Source organism: Asterias amurensis, chromosome 3 (assembly GCF_032118995.1).
Source record: "Asterias amurensis chromosome 3, ASM3211899v1".
NCBI classification, from domain to species: domain Eukaryota; kingdom Metazoa; phylum Echinodermata; class Asteroidea; order Forcipulatida; family Asteriidae; genus Asterias; species Asterias amurensis.
In genome coordinates, this window is record NC_092650.1 from 15,554,454 (window position 1) to 15,571,788 (window position 17,335).

At 40.4% G+C, this 17,335-nt stretch overlaps 1 protein-coding gene across 1 annotated transcript in view; it reads left to right on the forward strand.

Annotated features, from left to right (window-relative positions):
* The window catches only part of LOC139934501 (uncharacterized), a 109,510-nt gene that overhangs the window by 28,942 nt on the left and 63,233 nt on the right, over nt 1-17,335 (forward strand). The window contains exons 12-22 of the mRNA XM_071928758.1: nt 3,354-3,467; nt 4,838-4,954; nt 5,366-5,479; nt 10,381-10,494; nt 10,935-11,048; nt 12,274-12,387; nt 12,828-12,941; nt 14,605-14,718; nt 14,982-15,095; nt 16,458-16,571; nt 17,012-17,125. Of these exons, the coding sequence (XP_071784859.1) occupies nt 3,354-3,467; nt 4,838-4,954; nt 5,366-5,479; nt 10,381-10,494; nt 10,935-11,048; nt 12,274-12,387; nt 12,828-12,941; nt 14,605-14,718; nt 14,982-15,095; nt 16,458-16,571; nt 17,012-17,125 (1,257 nt within the window). The remainder of the gene's footprint in view (nt 1-3,353; nt 3,468-4,837; nt 4,955-5,365; nt 5,480-10,380; nt 10,495-10,934; nt 11,049-12,273; nt 12,388-12,827; nt 12,942-14,604; nt 14,719-14,981; nt 15,096-16,457; nt 16,572-17,011; nt 17,126-17,335) is intronic.

The following is a 17,335-nucleotide window of genomic DNA, read 5'->3' on the forward strand; positions in this document are numbered from 1 at the left end:
CTGAGAGGTCGAGCAAGATCATCAGTACAGCCTTTTTGCTGTCCACTGCGCACATGATGTCATTGTGGACTTTAAGAAGGGCCGTTTCCACACTATGAAACTTACGGTACGCAGATTGGTGACTTTCGCGCAGCTGGTTTTCTAACAAGTGTGCGTTTAGTCTTGCAGCAACGACCTTCTCAGTGACCTTCGACACAAAGGACAAATTAGATATAGGACGATAGTTCTTTAAGTCATTACAGTTCAAAGATTCTTTCTTGATTACTGGGGTGATCAAAGCAGTTTTGAAGCTGTCTGGGAACTGGCCCCTTTCGAGAGACATGTTGATCAGCCGGGTGATTGGGACTACCAACGAGTTGTTCATGTTCTTAACCAGCAATGTCGGTAGAGGGTCCAGTGAGCATGATTTGGGAGGAGATCTCTTGATTATCTTGGCGATCTCGTCCTCCGAAGAAGGTCTCAGGGTTTCGAGGGTTGGACTCAGTGGTGGGGTTGGGTCAGAGCTACTGCTAACTGTGATAGGTGAGGGTATGGGGCCTGTTTGATTTGAAACCAGGTCACTTCTGATCTGATCAACTTTGCTAGTGAAATAAGCTGAAAATCTGCTCGCTAGTTCCCTTGGATGCGTGTCAGTAGGAAGCTTGTGGGTTGTTTTCCTGTGCATGAGGTGATTTGTTATTTCAAAGAGAGCCTTTTGGTTACCTTCACAGTCTTGTATTTTCTCGCGGTAATAACTAGACTTGGCTTCAGCGAAGATGAGTTTACATAGGCCACGCTGTGTTTTGAAAATGTCATGATCAATTACCAGCCTAGTTGGCGGCGTCGACGCTTTTCAAGTGTGAAACGCTCATTATACCAGGGGACAGCAGGCCGATCAACAATGTAGCGCGTCTTCACAGGTGCATGGGAATTGATCAGCTGACTGAGCACACTGTTATACTGATCGGCGAGAGCGCTAACCGTCGACGCTGGAGCTGTGCTGAGGGGAGATGTGATGACGTCATCAGCAAACTTGTTCAAATCAATGGAGTTGACTTTGCGGTAGCGGAGTAGGCTTTTCGTGTACTCGGGTTTCCGAAGGTTCATGATGCAAGTGACTGCACAGTGGTCAGAAGTAAATTCGGAAGCTGATACCGATTGAATAAGAGCGTCTGATCGGCGGGTAATAACAAAGTCAATGATGTGACCGGACTTGTGTGTATCAAAATCTACCAATTGTTGCAGATCGTATTGCATAAGGAGATCACTCGGTACTCTTGACTCATTAGTGTTTTTGTCCCAATGAATGTTGAAGTCTCCTAAGATAATCGGTGTTCCCGGAAACAGTGCTTGTTTGCGAAGAAGTTCTGTGAATTCCGCAGTGAACATACTGAATGGGGCTCTATTCTTTGCTAATGGAGGTGGTCGATAAAGTACAATGAGACGCAAGTGTTTGTTGTTAACGATAATGTCAACTTCAACGTGTTCAAAAGAACTGTGAGATGGCGTCTGGTTGTCATGTGTTAGCTTAGCAACGGACGCCATAAGTCCAGATTTGTATAGTAGGGCCACACCACCACCTTTCCTTGCCTTTCTAGGGGCGTGAACAAGCTTGAAACCTCTGGGGGTGACTTCAGCGGGAGATATGTCATCATTTGGTTTAAACCATGTTTCAGTTAGGGCAATTATGTCTATGTTGTGATCTTGGATGTAGTCCTTGATGATATCAGCCTTGTTACATGCCGATTGACAATTCATCAAACCCAGAGTTGTCAAGAGAGAATTGTTACTGGGTAATATAGCAAGTGAACTAGAAGATGAATTCAAATGTCGTTGTTTGTGCTCCCCGCCCCTACAGCCCCTATGGATACGACGTCGTTTGGCAATACCAAGACTCAGGGTATAGTTGTACACATTGTCGGGTAGTTTCAGTTTTTGAGGAGACATGGTGGATCGTATTTCCCTAAGCATGCTGCTGCTGTGCCGCAGCAACTGCTGGGATGTGTGATTACATATGGGTGGGCACATTGAAAAGATGTGTACACATATACAGGTAGCATACACAAGTAGCAGGTAGTAGCCCAAGTGGTGTGTCATGGCGGAATCATAGTGGCGGTGACAGTTATACAATTGATAGTTCTTGCTTGATGATAATCAAGGGTTTTACTTGCCTGCCACAATGCTTGATAAAGTCCACTACCGGTCACTCTGCTGTCTGGGGTGTAGATGCTTAGATACACCACCAAAATACTGAGAAATATTGAGAATTTGCGTAGACCAATCGCGAGGGGCTGCTGGCGGCGCACTCACTCATACATGGTATTTCTGCCCCAATCAGGTTCACGTGAGGTGTCATGCCAGAAAGACTCTTCTTAACTTGGGATTTGAACCAACACACTGATCCCTGTGCCACCTGACAGTATCCAAGTTCAGTTTTCGACCTGGTACACTCCTTTACTGCAACAAGCCAACATATCAGTTCAAAATGAGTGCAAAATTAGTTCCAATAAACGTTTTCTGAAATACTGCTCATCTCTCCTGCATCATCTACTTGTACGAAAGCTGGTGACTTTGAACATAGCATGCTCATTAAAACACGATGTTAATGTTGATAACCTACTACAACAGGCTGATATACATGTACATGTACTACTGCATGGTTGCAGGCCCCCAACAAAATATGTTGTTTATGATCAGCAGAGTGGTAGTGCACGTAAAAGAACCCAAAACACTTATGGAGGAAGAGTTACCGTTGGTCCTTGTGTTGTTTGGTTACTTAGCATGCATCCTTGTATAAAGGTTTCCTCAGGCTTGCGAGTTGGAGTGATTCAATTCACTTATGAGGCATCTTTGGTTTCATTTCCAAACATATAAACTAATTTTCTTCTATGTGCTTACTTTAATTCCTGTATTAGTCCAGGCAACTTCATTGTTTCTTTACTCTTTGACGCTCTTTGTATTTGGATTAAATCCTCTTTAACCCATGCTTTATTTTAATCCACCCCTGGTTCTTGAAAGATTCTTATCCGACTTCAGATACCGTTTATTTGTACATTCTAACTTTATTTTCACCTAACAGTGCCTCAAACTTTGCCAACAATTGTTTTTGTTTTTTTTGGTTATCGACAATAGTTATTGTCTGCAGCTCTCCTTATCATATATTCTTGGGGCATCAAGCCTATGGCTTTGTAGGATTTGTTTTGAGACAACTATCTTTTTTTCTCTGTTTGTCTTACTTTTCTCCTTGTTTAAGCATACTTACCATGACACAGGTCCATGTGCAAAGTGTTCAGTTCTTGAATGGAGAGAGAGTTGTGTCTTTTTCAAAAACTCATTTGTTTTGTTTTGAGACAACTATATTCCTTTGACTACAGGTCCATGTGCGACTGTTACCTGCTTCAATGGAGGTGTATGTCAGGTTTCTGGCACTTCCTTCACCTGCCAGTGTGCATCTGGATTCACTGGAACATTTTGTCAAACGACTGTCAGTACGTATATACATGTCCATATGCGTTGCCATAATGCGTGTCAGCTCAAATGTTCCCATCCTCGCTGTCTAAGCCAGCTTCATGTTAATGGCAGAAACAAGTGATTGCATCAAAACGTATAACCTGTCAACAATGCCAACCTGTCTCTTCTTGTAACATGTTGCGAAAATTCTTGATTCTTCCTCTTGCAAATCTTCCTAATCTCACTTCATGCTGGATAAAGTCAATGCTGGCAGCCTGGTTTTATAATGAAAAGTTTTAATTTATTTTTCTTTGATCTGAGGTGATCACCAATCTAAATTGATCACAAGATCTATTTCTGCCCCAATCAGGTTTACATGAGGTGTCATGCCAGAAAGACTCTTCTTAACTTGGGATTTGAACCCACACACTGATCCCTGTGCCACCTGACAGTATCCAAGTTCAGTTGTGGACCTGGTACACTCCTTTACTGCAACAAGCCAACATATCAGTTCAAAATGAAAGCAAAATTAGTTGCAATAAACGTTTTCTGAAATACTGCTTATCTCTCCTGCATCATCTACTTGTACGAAAGCTGGTGACTTTGAACGTAGCATGCTCATTAAAACACGATGTTAAATGCTGATAACCTACTACAACAGGCTGATATACATGTACTACTGCATGGTTGCTTGGTTCCATGCCCCCAACAAAATATGTTGTTTATGATCAGTAGAGTGGTAGTGCACGTAAAAGAACCTAAAACACTTATCAGGGAAGAGTTTCGTTTGGTCCTTGTGTTGTTTGGTTACTTAGCATGCATCCTTGTATAAAGGTTTCCTCAGGCTTGCGAGTTGAAGTGATTCAATTCACTTATGAGGCATCTTTGGTTTCATTTCCAAACATATAAACTAATTTTCTTCTATGTGCTTACTTTAATTCCTGTATTAGTCCAGGCAACTTCATTGTTTCATTACTCTTTGACGCTCTTTGTATTTGGATTAAATCCTCTTTAACCCATGCTTTATTTTAATCCACCCCTGGTTCTTGAAAGATTCTTATCCGACTTCAGATACCGTTTATTTGTACATTCTAACTTTATTTTCACCTAACAGTGCCTCAAACTTTGCCAACAATTGTTTTTTTTTTTTTGGTTATCGACAATAGTTATTGTCTGCAGCTCTCCTTGTCATATATTCTTGGGGCATCAAGCCTATGGCTTTGTAGGATTTGTTTTGAGACAACTATCTTTTTTTCTCCGTTTGTCTTACTTTTCTCCTTGTTTAAGCATACTTACCATGACACAGGTCCATGTGCAAAGTGTTCAGTTCTTGAATGGAGAGAGAGTTGTGTCTTTTTCAAAAACTCATTTGTTTTGTTTTGAGACAACTATATTCCTTTGACTACAGGTCCATGTGCGACTGTTACCTGCTTCAATGGAGGTGCATGTCAGGTTTCTGCCACTTCCTTCACCTGCCAGTGTGCAACTGGATTCACTGGAACATTTTGTCAAACGGCTGTCGTCAGTACGTATATTTAAGTTCAGTGGACAGTTTTATCAAACTGGTACCGTAAGAACATGTGTACAAATGTATCTAACATGTCTAAGGAAGTTCTCCTCAGTTGTTTCACTTTTGCCCTTATGTTTATATTAAAGTGATTTAGTTACTTCTGAACAAATCAAGAAGTCAAATGAAATCCATTAGTTTCGATGTCAATCTGCTCTTTTAGAAACGTATGGATTTGTTTTGAAACATTTATATTTCTTTTTCCAAAAATTCCTTGTATCTTTATAGGGTTGAAATTTAGATGACTTTACTTTTAACCATGACACAGGTCCATGTGATAGTGTTCAGTGCTTGAATGGAGGGAGAGTTGTGTCTTTTTCGAAAACTTGTTTGATTTATTTTGAGACAACTATATTCCTTTGACTACAGGTCCATGTGATGGTGTTACCTGCTTCAATGGAGGTGTATGTCAGGCTGCTGGCACTTCCTTCACCTGCCAGTGTGCATCTGGATTCACTGGAACATTTTGTCAAACAACCGTCAGTACGTATATACATGTCCATGTGCGTTGCCATAATGCGTGTCAGCTCAAATGTTCCCGTTCTCGCTGTCTAAGCCAGCTTCATGTTAATGGCAGAAACAAGTGATTGCATCAAAATGTATAACCTGTCAACAATGCCAACCTGTCTCTTCTTGTAACATGTTGCAAAAATTTTTGAATCTTCCTCTTGCAAATCTTCTTAATCTCACTTCATGCTGGATAAAGTCAATGCTGGCAGCCTGTCTTTTATAATGAAAAGTTTAAATTTATTTTTCTTTGATCTGAGGTGATCACCAATCTAAATTGATCACAAGATTTATTTAATAATAATAATAATAACACAGCATTTATAAAGGCACGCTACATCTGGTGAAAACCATTCAAAGGCACCGGTCAAGATGGAAAGAGGAAAAATTCTCAAGTGTTGGGGAAAGCAAGTGTGAACAGGTGTGTCTTAAGTTAATGCTGAAAGATGGAGATGTCATGGATTTTCCTGAGGTTTTCAGGGAGTGAATTCCACAGAGCATGGGTGCTGTAATGGAAAAACCCCTGTCCCCGTAGCTGGCTAGACGAGACCGGGGAACAAGGAGCATGTTGCTGGTGAATCTAAGACCTGGTCTTGTAGTACGGGGAGTCAACAGGTTTTGAATATAGAGTGGGGCTGAACCTTGGAGAGTGCCTTGAAAGTGAGAATGATTTTTTTTAATTTGATGCGTTGTTTGATGGGAAGCCAATGTAGATTATAAAGGATTGGAGTGATGTGGTCATGCAATTTGTTTTCAGTCAAGAGACGTGCTGCAGCGTTCTGAACAGATTGGAGGCGCTGCAGCGTGCTCTGTGGAAGGCCAGCAAGCAGACTGTTACAGAAATCCAGTCTGGAGGTGATAAATGCATGGATGAGTTGCTCTGCTGCCTTCATGGAAAGAAGACGTCTGATCTTAGCGATGCGTCTGAGGTGTACGTAGGAAGATTGGCAGACACGAGAAACATGTTTTTCTAGGTTCATGCACTGGTCAAAGAGCACGCCGAGATTTCGTACATCTGTGCTTGGTGTGACCAGGGTATCGCCAATCTGAATGTGTTGGATGGGAACTTTGTTGCGGAGTTGTGGAGAGGAGATGATTATGAACTTCGTTTTAGAAGGATTGAACTTAAGAAAGTTGTCCAGCATCCATCTTTGGAAGTCGTGCAAGCAGTTGGTGAGTAACAAGAGGATGTTGTCGTGATTACCTACCAAGTTGGGACTGAAAGTTGTGTATAATTGTGTGTCGTCAGCGCAGAAGTGTGATTGTAAATGATGTTTCTTAGCAATTTGACCAAGTGGCGATGTATATAGAGTGAAAAGAACGGGACCTAGGACAGAGCCCTGCGGGACTCCATAGTATACTTTGGCCTCCGGTGATGATTCCCCTTGAATTTGAACTAGTTGAGAACGGTTGTGAAGGTAGGATTTGATCCAGTTTAAAGCTGTGCCCCCAATACCACAATTAGAATGCAGTCTCTGAATGAGAACATCGTGGTCAATTGTATCGAAGGCCGCTGAGAGGTCAAGCAAGATCATCAGTACAGCCTTTTTGCTGTCGACTGCGCACATGATGTCATTGTGGACTTTAAGAAGGGCCGTTTCCACACTATGAAACTTACGGTACGCAGATTGGTGACTTTCGCGCAGCTGGTTTTCTAACAAGTGTGCGTTTAGTCTTGCAGCAACGACCTTCTCAGTGACCTTCGACACAAAGGACAAATTAGATATAGGACGATAGTTCTTTAAGTCATTACAGTTCAAAGATTCTTTCTTGATTACTGGGGTGATCAAAGCAGTTTTGAAGCTGTCTGGGAACTGGCCACTTTCGAGAGACATGTTGATCAGCCGGGTGATTGGGACTACCAACGAGTTGTTCAAGTTCTTAACCAGCAATGTCGGTAGAGGGTCCAGTGGGCATGATTTGGGAGGAGATCTCTTGATTATCTTGGCGATCTCGTCCTCCGAAGAAGGTCTCAGGGTTTCGAGGGTTGGACTCAGTGGTGGGGTTGGGTCAGAGCTACTGCTAACTGTGATAGGTGAGGGTATGGGGCCTGTTTGATTTGAAACCAGGTCACTTCTGATCTGATCAACTTTGCTAGTGAAATAAGCTGAAAATCTGCTCGCTAGTTCCCTTGGATGCGTGTCAGTAGGAAGCTTGTGGGTTGTTTTCCTGTGCATGAGGTGATTTGTTATTTCAAAGAGAGCCTTTTGGTTACCTTCACAGTCTTGTATTTTCTCGCGGTAATAACTAGACTTGGCTTCAGCGAAGATGACTTTACATAGGCCACGCTGTGTTTTGAAAATGTCATGATCAATTACCAGCCTGGATTTCCGCCACCTCCTCTCTAGTTGGTGGCGTCGACGCTTTTCAAGTGTGAAACGCTCATTATACCAGGGGACAGCAGGCCGATCAACAATGTAGCGCGTCTTCACAGGTGCATGGGAATTGATCAGCTGACTGAGCACACTGTTATACTGATCGGCGAGAGCGCTAACCGTCGACGCTGGAGCTGTGCTGAGGGGAGATGTGATGACGTCATCAGCAAACTTGTTCAAATCAATGGAGTTGACTTTGCGGTAGCGGAGTAGGCTTTTCGTGTACTCGGGTTTCCGAAGGTTCATGATGCAAGTGACTGCACAGTGGTCAGAAGTAAATTCGGAAGCTGATACCGATTGAATAAGAGCGTCTGATCGGCGGGTAATAACAAAGTCAATGATGTGACCGGACTTGTGTGTATCAAAATCTACCAATTGTTGCAGATCGTATTGCATAAGGAGATCACTCAGTACTCTTGACTCATTAGTGTTTTTGTCCCAATGAATGTTGAAGTCTCCTAAGATAATCGGTGTTCCCGGAAACAGTGCTTGTTTGCGAAGAAGTTCTGTGAATTCCGCAGTGAACATACTGAATGGGGCTCTATTCTTTGCTAATGGAGGTGGTCGATAAAGTACAATGAGACGCAAGTGTTTGTTGTTAACGATAATGTCAACTTCAACGTGTTCAAAAGAACTGTGAGATGGCGTCTGGTTGTCATGTGTTAGCTTAGCAACGGACGCCATAAGTCCAGATTTGTATAGTAGGGCCACACCACCACCTTTCCTTGCCTTTCTAGGGGCGTGAACAAGCTTGAAACCTCTGGGGGTGACTTCAGCGGGAGATATGTCATCATTTGGTTTAAACCATGTTTCAGTTAGGGCAATTATGTCTATGTTGTGATCTTGGATGTAGTCCTTGATGATATCAGCCTTGTTACATGCCGATTGACAATTCATCAAACCCAGAGTTGTCAAGAGAGAATTGTTACTGGGTAATATAGCAAGTGAACTAGAAGATGAATTCAAATGTCGTTGTTTGTGCTCCCCGCCCCTACAGCCCCTATGGATACGACGTCGTTTGGCAATACCAAGACTCAGGGTATAGTTGTACACATTGTCGGGTAGTTTCAGTTTTTGAGGAGACATGGTGGATCGTATTTCCCTAAGCATGCTGCTGCTGTGCCGCAGCAACTGCTGGGATGTGTGATTACATATGGGTGGGCACATTGAAAAGATGTGTACACATATACAGGTAGCATACACAAGTAGCAGGTAGTAGCCCAAGTGGTGTGTCATGGCGGAATCATAGTGGCGGTGACAGTTATACAATTGATAGTTCTTGCTTGATGATAATCAAGGGTTTTACTTGCCTGCCACAATGCTTGATAAAGTCCACTACCGGTCACTCTGCTGTCTGGGGTGTAGATGCTTAGATACACCACCAAAATACTGAGAAATATTGAGAATTTGCGTAGACCAATCGCGAGGGGCTGCTGGCGGCGCACTCACTCATACATGGTATTTCTGCCCCAATCAGGTTCACGTGAGGTGTCATGCCAGAAAGACTCTTCTTAACTTGGGATTTGAACCAACACACTGATCCCTGTGCCACCTGACAGTATCCAAGTTCAGTTTTCGACCTGGTACACTCCTTTACTGCAACAAGCCAACATATCAGTTCAAAATGAGTGCAAAATTAGTTCCAATAAACGTTTTCTGAAATACTGCTCATCTCTCCTGCATCATCTACTTGTACGAAAGCTGGTGACTTTGAACATAGCATGCTCATTAAAACACGATGTTAATGTTGATAACCTACTACAACAGGCTGATATACATGTACTACTGCATGGTTGCAGGCCCCCAACAAAATATGTTGTTTATGATCAGCAGAGTGGTAGTGCACGTAAAAGAACCCAAAACACTTATGGAGGAAGAGTTACCGTTGGTCCTTGTGTTGTTTGGTTACTTAGCATGCATCCTTGTATAAAGGTTTCCTCAGGCTTGCGAGTTGGAGTGATTCAATTCACTTATGAGGCATCTTTGGTTTCATTTCCAAACATATAAACTAATTTTCTTCTATGTGCTTACTTGAATTCCTGTATTGGTCCAGGCAACTTCATTGTTTCATTACTCTTTGACGCTCTTTGTATTTGGATTAAATCCTCTTTAACCCATGCTTTATTTTAATCCACCCCTGGTTCTTGAAAGATTCTTGTCCGACTTCAGATACCGTTTATTTGTACATTCTAACTTCATTTTCACCTAACAGTGCCTCAAATTTTGCCAACAATGTTTTTTTTGTTTTTGGTTATCGACAATAGTTATTGTCTGCAGCTCTCGTCATATATTCTTGGGGCATCCAGCCTATGGAATTGTAGGATTTGTTTTGAGACAACTATCTTTTTTTCTCTGTTTGTCTTACTTTTCTTCATGTTTAACCATACTTACCTGACACAGGTCCATGTGCATAGTGTTCAGTTCTTGAATGGAGAGAGAGTTGTGTCTTTTTCAAAAACTTGTTTGATTTGTTTTGAGACAACTATATTCCTTTGACTACAGGTCCATGTGATGGTGTTACCTGCTTCAATGGAGGTGTATGTCAGGCTGCTGGCACTTCGTTCACCTGCCAGTGTGCATCTGGATTCACTGGAACATTTTGTCAAACGACTATCAGTACGTATATACATGTCCCGGTGCATTGCCATAATGCGTGTCAGCTCAAAATTAGCCAGCTTAATTTTATTGGCAGGAGCCGGTGATCGAAACAACAAGGAAAACCTGTCAACAACATCTCTTTTTGTAACATGTCACTGAAATGTTTGAGTCTTCCTCTCGCAAATGTCCTCCTTCAGTGGACCATTTTATCAAACTGGTACCATAAGTACATGTGTACAAATGTATCTAAGGTTATATTCTTTGGCTGTTTCACTTTTGCTCTTATGTTTATCTAGTGATATAGTAACTTTTGAATAAATCATGAAATTAAATTAAATCCTGCTCTTTTTAGAAACTTATGGATTTGTTTTAAGACATTTATATTTCTTTTTCCAAAAAATTCCTTTTATCTTTATTCAGTTGAAATTTAGATGACTTTACTTTTAACCATGACACAGGTCCATGTGCAAGTGTTACCTGCTTTAATGGAGGTGTATGTGTGGTTTCTGGCACTACATTCATCTGCCAGTGTGCAGCTGGATTCACTGGACAATTTTGTCAAACAACCGTCAGTACGTATATACATGTCCCTGTGCGTTGCCATAATGCGTGTCAGTCAAAATGAACCAGCTTACTTTTATTGGCAGGAGCCGGTGATCGAAACAAAAAGGAAAACCTGTCAACAATATCTCTGTTCGTAACATGCCAGGGAAATTCTTGTTTCTTCCTCTCGCAAATCTTCCTTATCTCACTTAATGCTGGATGAAGTCACCGCTGGCAAACTGTCTTTTAGAAATGTACTTGAAATGTTTTAACTTGTTTTTCTTTGATCTGAGGTTCACCAATCTAAATTAATCCCAAGATCCGTTTCTGCCCAAACAGTTCACGTTAAGTGTCTTGCCAGAATGACTCTGGTGTCCTAACTTGGGATTTGAACCCATACACTGATCCCTGTGCCACCAGTATCCAAGTTCAATTGATAACATGATACGCTAAGTTGCAATAAATATGTCTTAAGTACTGCTTTCTCCTGAAACACCTACTTGTACAGTAGCAAACACGATGCTAATTTCTGTCCACTTTCCGACCAGGGTAATGCATGCATAAAACTGCTTGGTTGCATATCTAAAACACCTCTTTTCTTTATGTTGTAGTGCACCTATTGTGGAAGAGTTGGATTTAATCCTTGTGCCTTTTGGTTCACATAGCAAACACCCTTGTGTAAAGGTTTTCTCAGGCTTGCGAGTTTGAGTGATTCAATTCACTTATGAGGCATCTTTGGTTTCATTTCCAAACATATAAACTAATTTTCTTCTATGTGCTTACTTGAATTCCTGTATTGGTCCAGGCAACTTCATTGTTTCATTACTCTTTGACGCTCTTTGTATTTGGATTAAATCCTCTTTAACCCATGCTTTATTTTAATCCACCCCTGGTTCTTGAAAGATTCTTGTCCGACTTCAGATACCGTTTATTTGTACATTCTAACTTCATTTTCACCTAACAGTGCCTCAAATTTTGCCAACAATGTTTTTTTTGTTTTTGGTTATCGACAATAGTTATTGTCTGCAGCTCTCGTCATATATTCTTGGGGCATCCAGCCTATGGAATTGTAGGATTTGTTTTGAGACAACTATCTTTTTTTCTCTGTTTGTCTTACTTTTCTTCATGTTTAACCATACTTACCTGACACAGGTCCATGTGCATAGTGTTCAGTTCTTGAATGGAGAGAGAGTTGTGTCTTTTTCAAAAACTTGTTTGATTTGTTTTGAGACAACTATATTCCTTTGACTACAGGTCCATGTGATGGTGTTACCTGCTTCAATGGAGGTGTATGTCAGGCTGCTGGCACTTCGTTCACCTGCCAGTGTGCATCTGGATTCACTGGAACATTTTGTCAAACGACTATCAGTACGTATATACATGTCCCGGTGCATTGCCATAATGCGTGTCAGCTCAAAATTAGCCAGCTTAATTTTATTGGCAGGAGCCGGTGATCGAAACAACAAGGAAAACCTGTCAACAACATCTCTTTTTGTAACATGTCACTGAAATGTTTGAGTCTTCCTCTCGCAAATGTCCTCCTTCAGTGGACCATTTTATCAAACTGGTACCATAAGTACATGTGTACAAATGTATCTAAGGTTATATTCTTTGGCTGTTTCACTTTTGCTCTTATGTTTATCTAGTGATATAGTAACTTTTGAATAAATCATGAAATTAAATTAAATCCTGCTCTTTTTAGAAACTTATGGATTTGTTTTAAGACATTTATATTTCTTTTTCCAAAAAATTCCTTTTATCTTTATTCAGTTGAAATTTAGATGACTTTACTTTTAACCATGACACAGGTCCATGTGCAAGTGTTACCTGCTTTAATGGAGGTGTATGTGTGGTTTCTGGCACTACATTCATCTGCCAGTGTGCAGCTGGATTCACTGGACAATTTTGTCAAACAACCGTCAGTACGTATATACATGTCCCTGTGCGTTGCCATAATGCGTGTCAGTCAAAATGAACCAGCTTACTTTTATTGGCAGGAGCCGGTGATCGAAACAAAAAGGAAAACCTGTCAACAATATCTCTGTTCGTAACATGCCAGGGAAATTCTTGTTTCTTCCTCTCGCAAATCTTCCTTATCTCACTTAATGCTGGATGAAGTCACCGCTGGCAAACTGTCTTTTAGAAATGTACTTGAAATGTTTTAACTTGTTTTTCTTTGATCTGAGGTTCACCAATCTAAATTAATCCCAAGATCCGTTTCTGCCCAAACAGTTCACGTTAAGTGTCTTGCCAGAATGACTCTGGTGTCCTAACTTGGGATTTGAACCCATACACTGATCCCTGTGCCACCAGTATCCAAGTTCAATTGATAACATGATACGCTAAGTTGCAATAAATATGTCTTAAGTACTGCTTTCTCCTGAAACACCTACTTGTACAGTAGCAAACACGATGCTAATTTCTGTCCACTTTCCGACCAGGGTAATGCATGCATAAAACTGCTTGGTTGCATATCTAAAACACCTCTTTTCTTTATGTTGTAGTGCACCTATTGTGGAAGAGTTGGATTTAATCCTTGTGCCTTTTGGTTCACATAGCAAACACCCTTGTGTAAAGGTTTTCTCAGGCTTGCGAGTTTGAGTGATTCAGTTTACTTTTGAGGCATCCTTGGTATCATCACAAGAGTAATTGACAATTTTTCTTCTATTTGCTTGCTTGAGCTGCTGTGGTAATGGTCCAAGCAACTACAGTTTCGTCGTTCTTTGACGACGCTCTTTGAATTTGGATTTAAAACTTCTTCTTTAACTCATGCTTTGTTTAAATCCGCCCCTGATTTCTTTAAAGCTTCATGTTCAACCACAGATGACATTTATTTGAACATTCTGACTTCCTTTTCACATAACTGTCCCTCAAACATTGGCAAACCATTTTCCTAGTTTCCAAGTTTTTGACAAAAGTTATTTTCAGCAGCTTTCTGTGTTACCGTAAATTTGTTATCTATTTGGTGCGTCTCGCTTTTTATACTAATTCTATATTATCCCATACATGATATGTTTCTCTTCAGGTTACTGATAAATTTATTTTTGTGCAGATGTCAAACTTTTCATGCACTTAATTAAATAATTTAATTTGACGCAGCTCTAAAGCTTCTATCTGAACCAACTGTTGTCATAATACAGTACATGATGAAGCTCAAAGGGTGAATTACTCAGTGTTTCAATGGAGGTGTGTCAGGATCTCGGCAGGACTATCATCTGCAAATGCCTGATTGGATTCAATGGACAGTTTTGTCAAACTAAAAGCGCCAGTGTGTAAACTTTCATTTCATGACAAATTGTTCTTATCCATTCTATGTTCCTAGAACCAACCAATACTTCTTAATATGATGCTGTCATAGAGCTATATACATGTAGCTTAATGGATGCTGTACATGTTTATTTACACTAAGCTCTATATCAAATATTTTAATTTACATTTTTCTAACCATACACACCATGACCATGATAAATGTCTATGGAATTGTAGGATTTTTTGGGGTGACAATTACATTTCTTTTCTGAAATTTCCTTGAATCTTTATTGATGAGGTGGCTTTACTTTTTTAACCATACTTACCATGACACAGATCCATGTGCGACTGTTACCTGCTTCAATGGAGGTGCATGTCAGGTTTCTGGCACTACATTCACCTGCCAGTGTGCAACTGGATTCACTGGACAATTTTGTCAAACGGCTGTCAGTACGTAATATATAAGTTCAATGGACAGTTTTATCTACAAATGTATCTTGGGTTGGTTCTTTGACTGTTTTGCCTTTCTGTTATATAGTGATAACAGTTACTTTTGAACAAATTAAGAAGCTTAATGAAATCCATAAGTTTTGATGTCAGTCTGCTGCTTCATAAACTTGTGAGACAGTTACTTGTATATTTCTTTTTCAAAAAATTCCTTGTATCTTTATTGGGTTGAAATTTAGTTTAATTTACTTTTAACCATAACACAGGTCCATGTGCGACTGTTACCTGCTTCAATGGAGGTACATGTCAGGTTTCTGGCACTACATTCACCTGCCAGTGTGCAACTGGATTCACTGGACAATTTTGTCAAACGGTTGTCAGTACGTATATACATGTCCATGTGCGTTGCCATAATGCGTGTCAGCTCAAATGTTCCCGTTCTCGCTGTCTAAGCCAGCTTCATGTTAATGGCAGAAACAAGTGATTGCATCAAAATGTATAACCTGTCAACAATGCCAACCTGTCTCTTCTTGTAACATGTTGCGAAAATTCTTGATTCTTCCTCTTGCAAATCTTCCTAATCTCACTTCATGCTGGAAAAAGTCAATGCTGGCAGCCTGTCTTTTGTAATGAAAAGTTTTAATTCATTTTTCTTTGATCTGAGGTGATCACCAATCTAAATTGATCACAAGATCTATTTCTGCCCCAATCAGGTTTACATGAGGTGTCATGCCAGAAAGACTCTTCTTAACTTGGGATTTGAACCCACACACTGATCCCTGTGCCACCTGACAGTATCCAAGTTCAGTTGTGAACCTGGTACACTCCTTAACTGCAACAAGCCAACATATCAGTTCAAAATGAGTGCAAAATTAGTTCCAATAAACGTTTTCTGAAATACTGCTCATCTCTCCTGCATCATCTACTTGTACGAAAGCTGGTGACTTTGAACATAGCATGCTCATTAAAACACGATGTTAATGTTGATAACCTACTACAACAGGCTGATATACATGTACTACTGCATGGTTGCAGGCCCCCAACAAAATATGTTGTTTATGATCAGCAGAGTGGTAGTGCACGTAAAAGAACCCAAAACACTTATGGAGGAAGAGTTACCGTTGGTCCTTGTGTTGTTTGGTTACTTAGCATGCATCCTTGTATAAAGGTTTCCTCAGGCTTGCGAGTTGGAGTGATTCAATTCACTTATGAGGCATCATTGGTTTCATTTCCAAACATATAAACTAATTTTCTTCTATGTGCTTACTTTAATTCCTGTATTAGTCCAGGCAACTTCATTGTTTCTTTACTCTTTGACGCTCTTTGTATTTGGATTAAATCCTCTTTAACCCATGCTTTATTTTAATCCACCCCTGGTTCTTGAAAGATTCTTGTCCGACTTCAGATACCGTTTATTTGTACATTCTAACTTCATTTTCACCTAACAGTGCCTCAAACTTTGCCAACAATGTTTTTGTTTTTTTTGGGTTATCGACAATAGTTATTGTCTGCAGCTCTCGTTGTCATATATTCTTGGGGCATCCAGCCTATGGAATTGTAGGATTTGTTTTGAGACAACTATCTTTTTTTCTCTGTTTGTCTTACTTTTCTTCATGTTTAACCATACTTACCTGACACAGGTCCATGTGCAAAGTGTTCAGTTCTTGGATGGAGAGAGAGTTGTGTCTTTTTCAAAAACTTGTTTGATTTGTTTTGAGACAACTATATTCCTTTGACTACAGGTCCATGTGATGGTGTTACCTGCTTCAATGGAGGTGCATGTCAGGTTTCTGGCACTACATTCACCTGCCAGTGTGCAACTGGATTCACTGGACAATTTTGTCAAACGACTATCAGTACGTATATACATGTCCCTGTGCATTGCCATAATGCATGTCAGCTCAAAATTAGCCAGCTTAATTTTATTGGCAGGAGCCGGTGATCGAAACAACAAGGAAAACCTGTCAACAACATCTCTTTTTGTAACATGTCACTGAAATGTTTGAGTCTTCCTCTCGCAAATGTCCTCCTTCAGTGGACCATTTTATCAAACTGGTACCATAAGTTCATGTGTACAAATGTATCTAAGGTTATATTCTTTGGCTGTTTCACTTTTGCTCTTATGTTTATCTAGTGATATAGTAACTTTTGAATAAATCATGAAATTAAATTAAATCCTGCTCTTTTTAGAAACTTATGGATTTGTTTTAAGACATTTATATTTCTTTTTCCAAAAAATTCCTTTTATCTTTATTCAGTTGAAATTTAGATGACTTTACTTTTAACCATGACACAGGTCCATGTGCAAGTGTTACCTGCTTTAATGGAGGTGTATGTGTGGTTTCTGGCACTACATTCATCTGCCAGTGTGCAGCTGGATTCACTGGACAATTTTGTCAAACAACCGTCAGTACGTATATACATGTCCCTGTGCGTTGCCATAATGCGTGTCAGTCAAAATGAACCAGCTTACTTTTATTGGCAGGAGCCGGTGATCGAAACAAAAAGGAAAACCTGTCAACAATATCTCTGTTCGTAACATGCCAGGGAAATTCTTGTTTCTTCCTCTCGCAAATCTCCCTTATCTCACTTAATGCTGGATGAAGTCACCGCTGGCAAA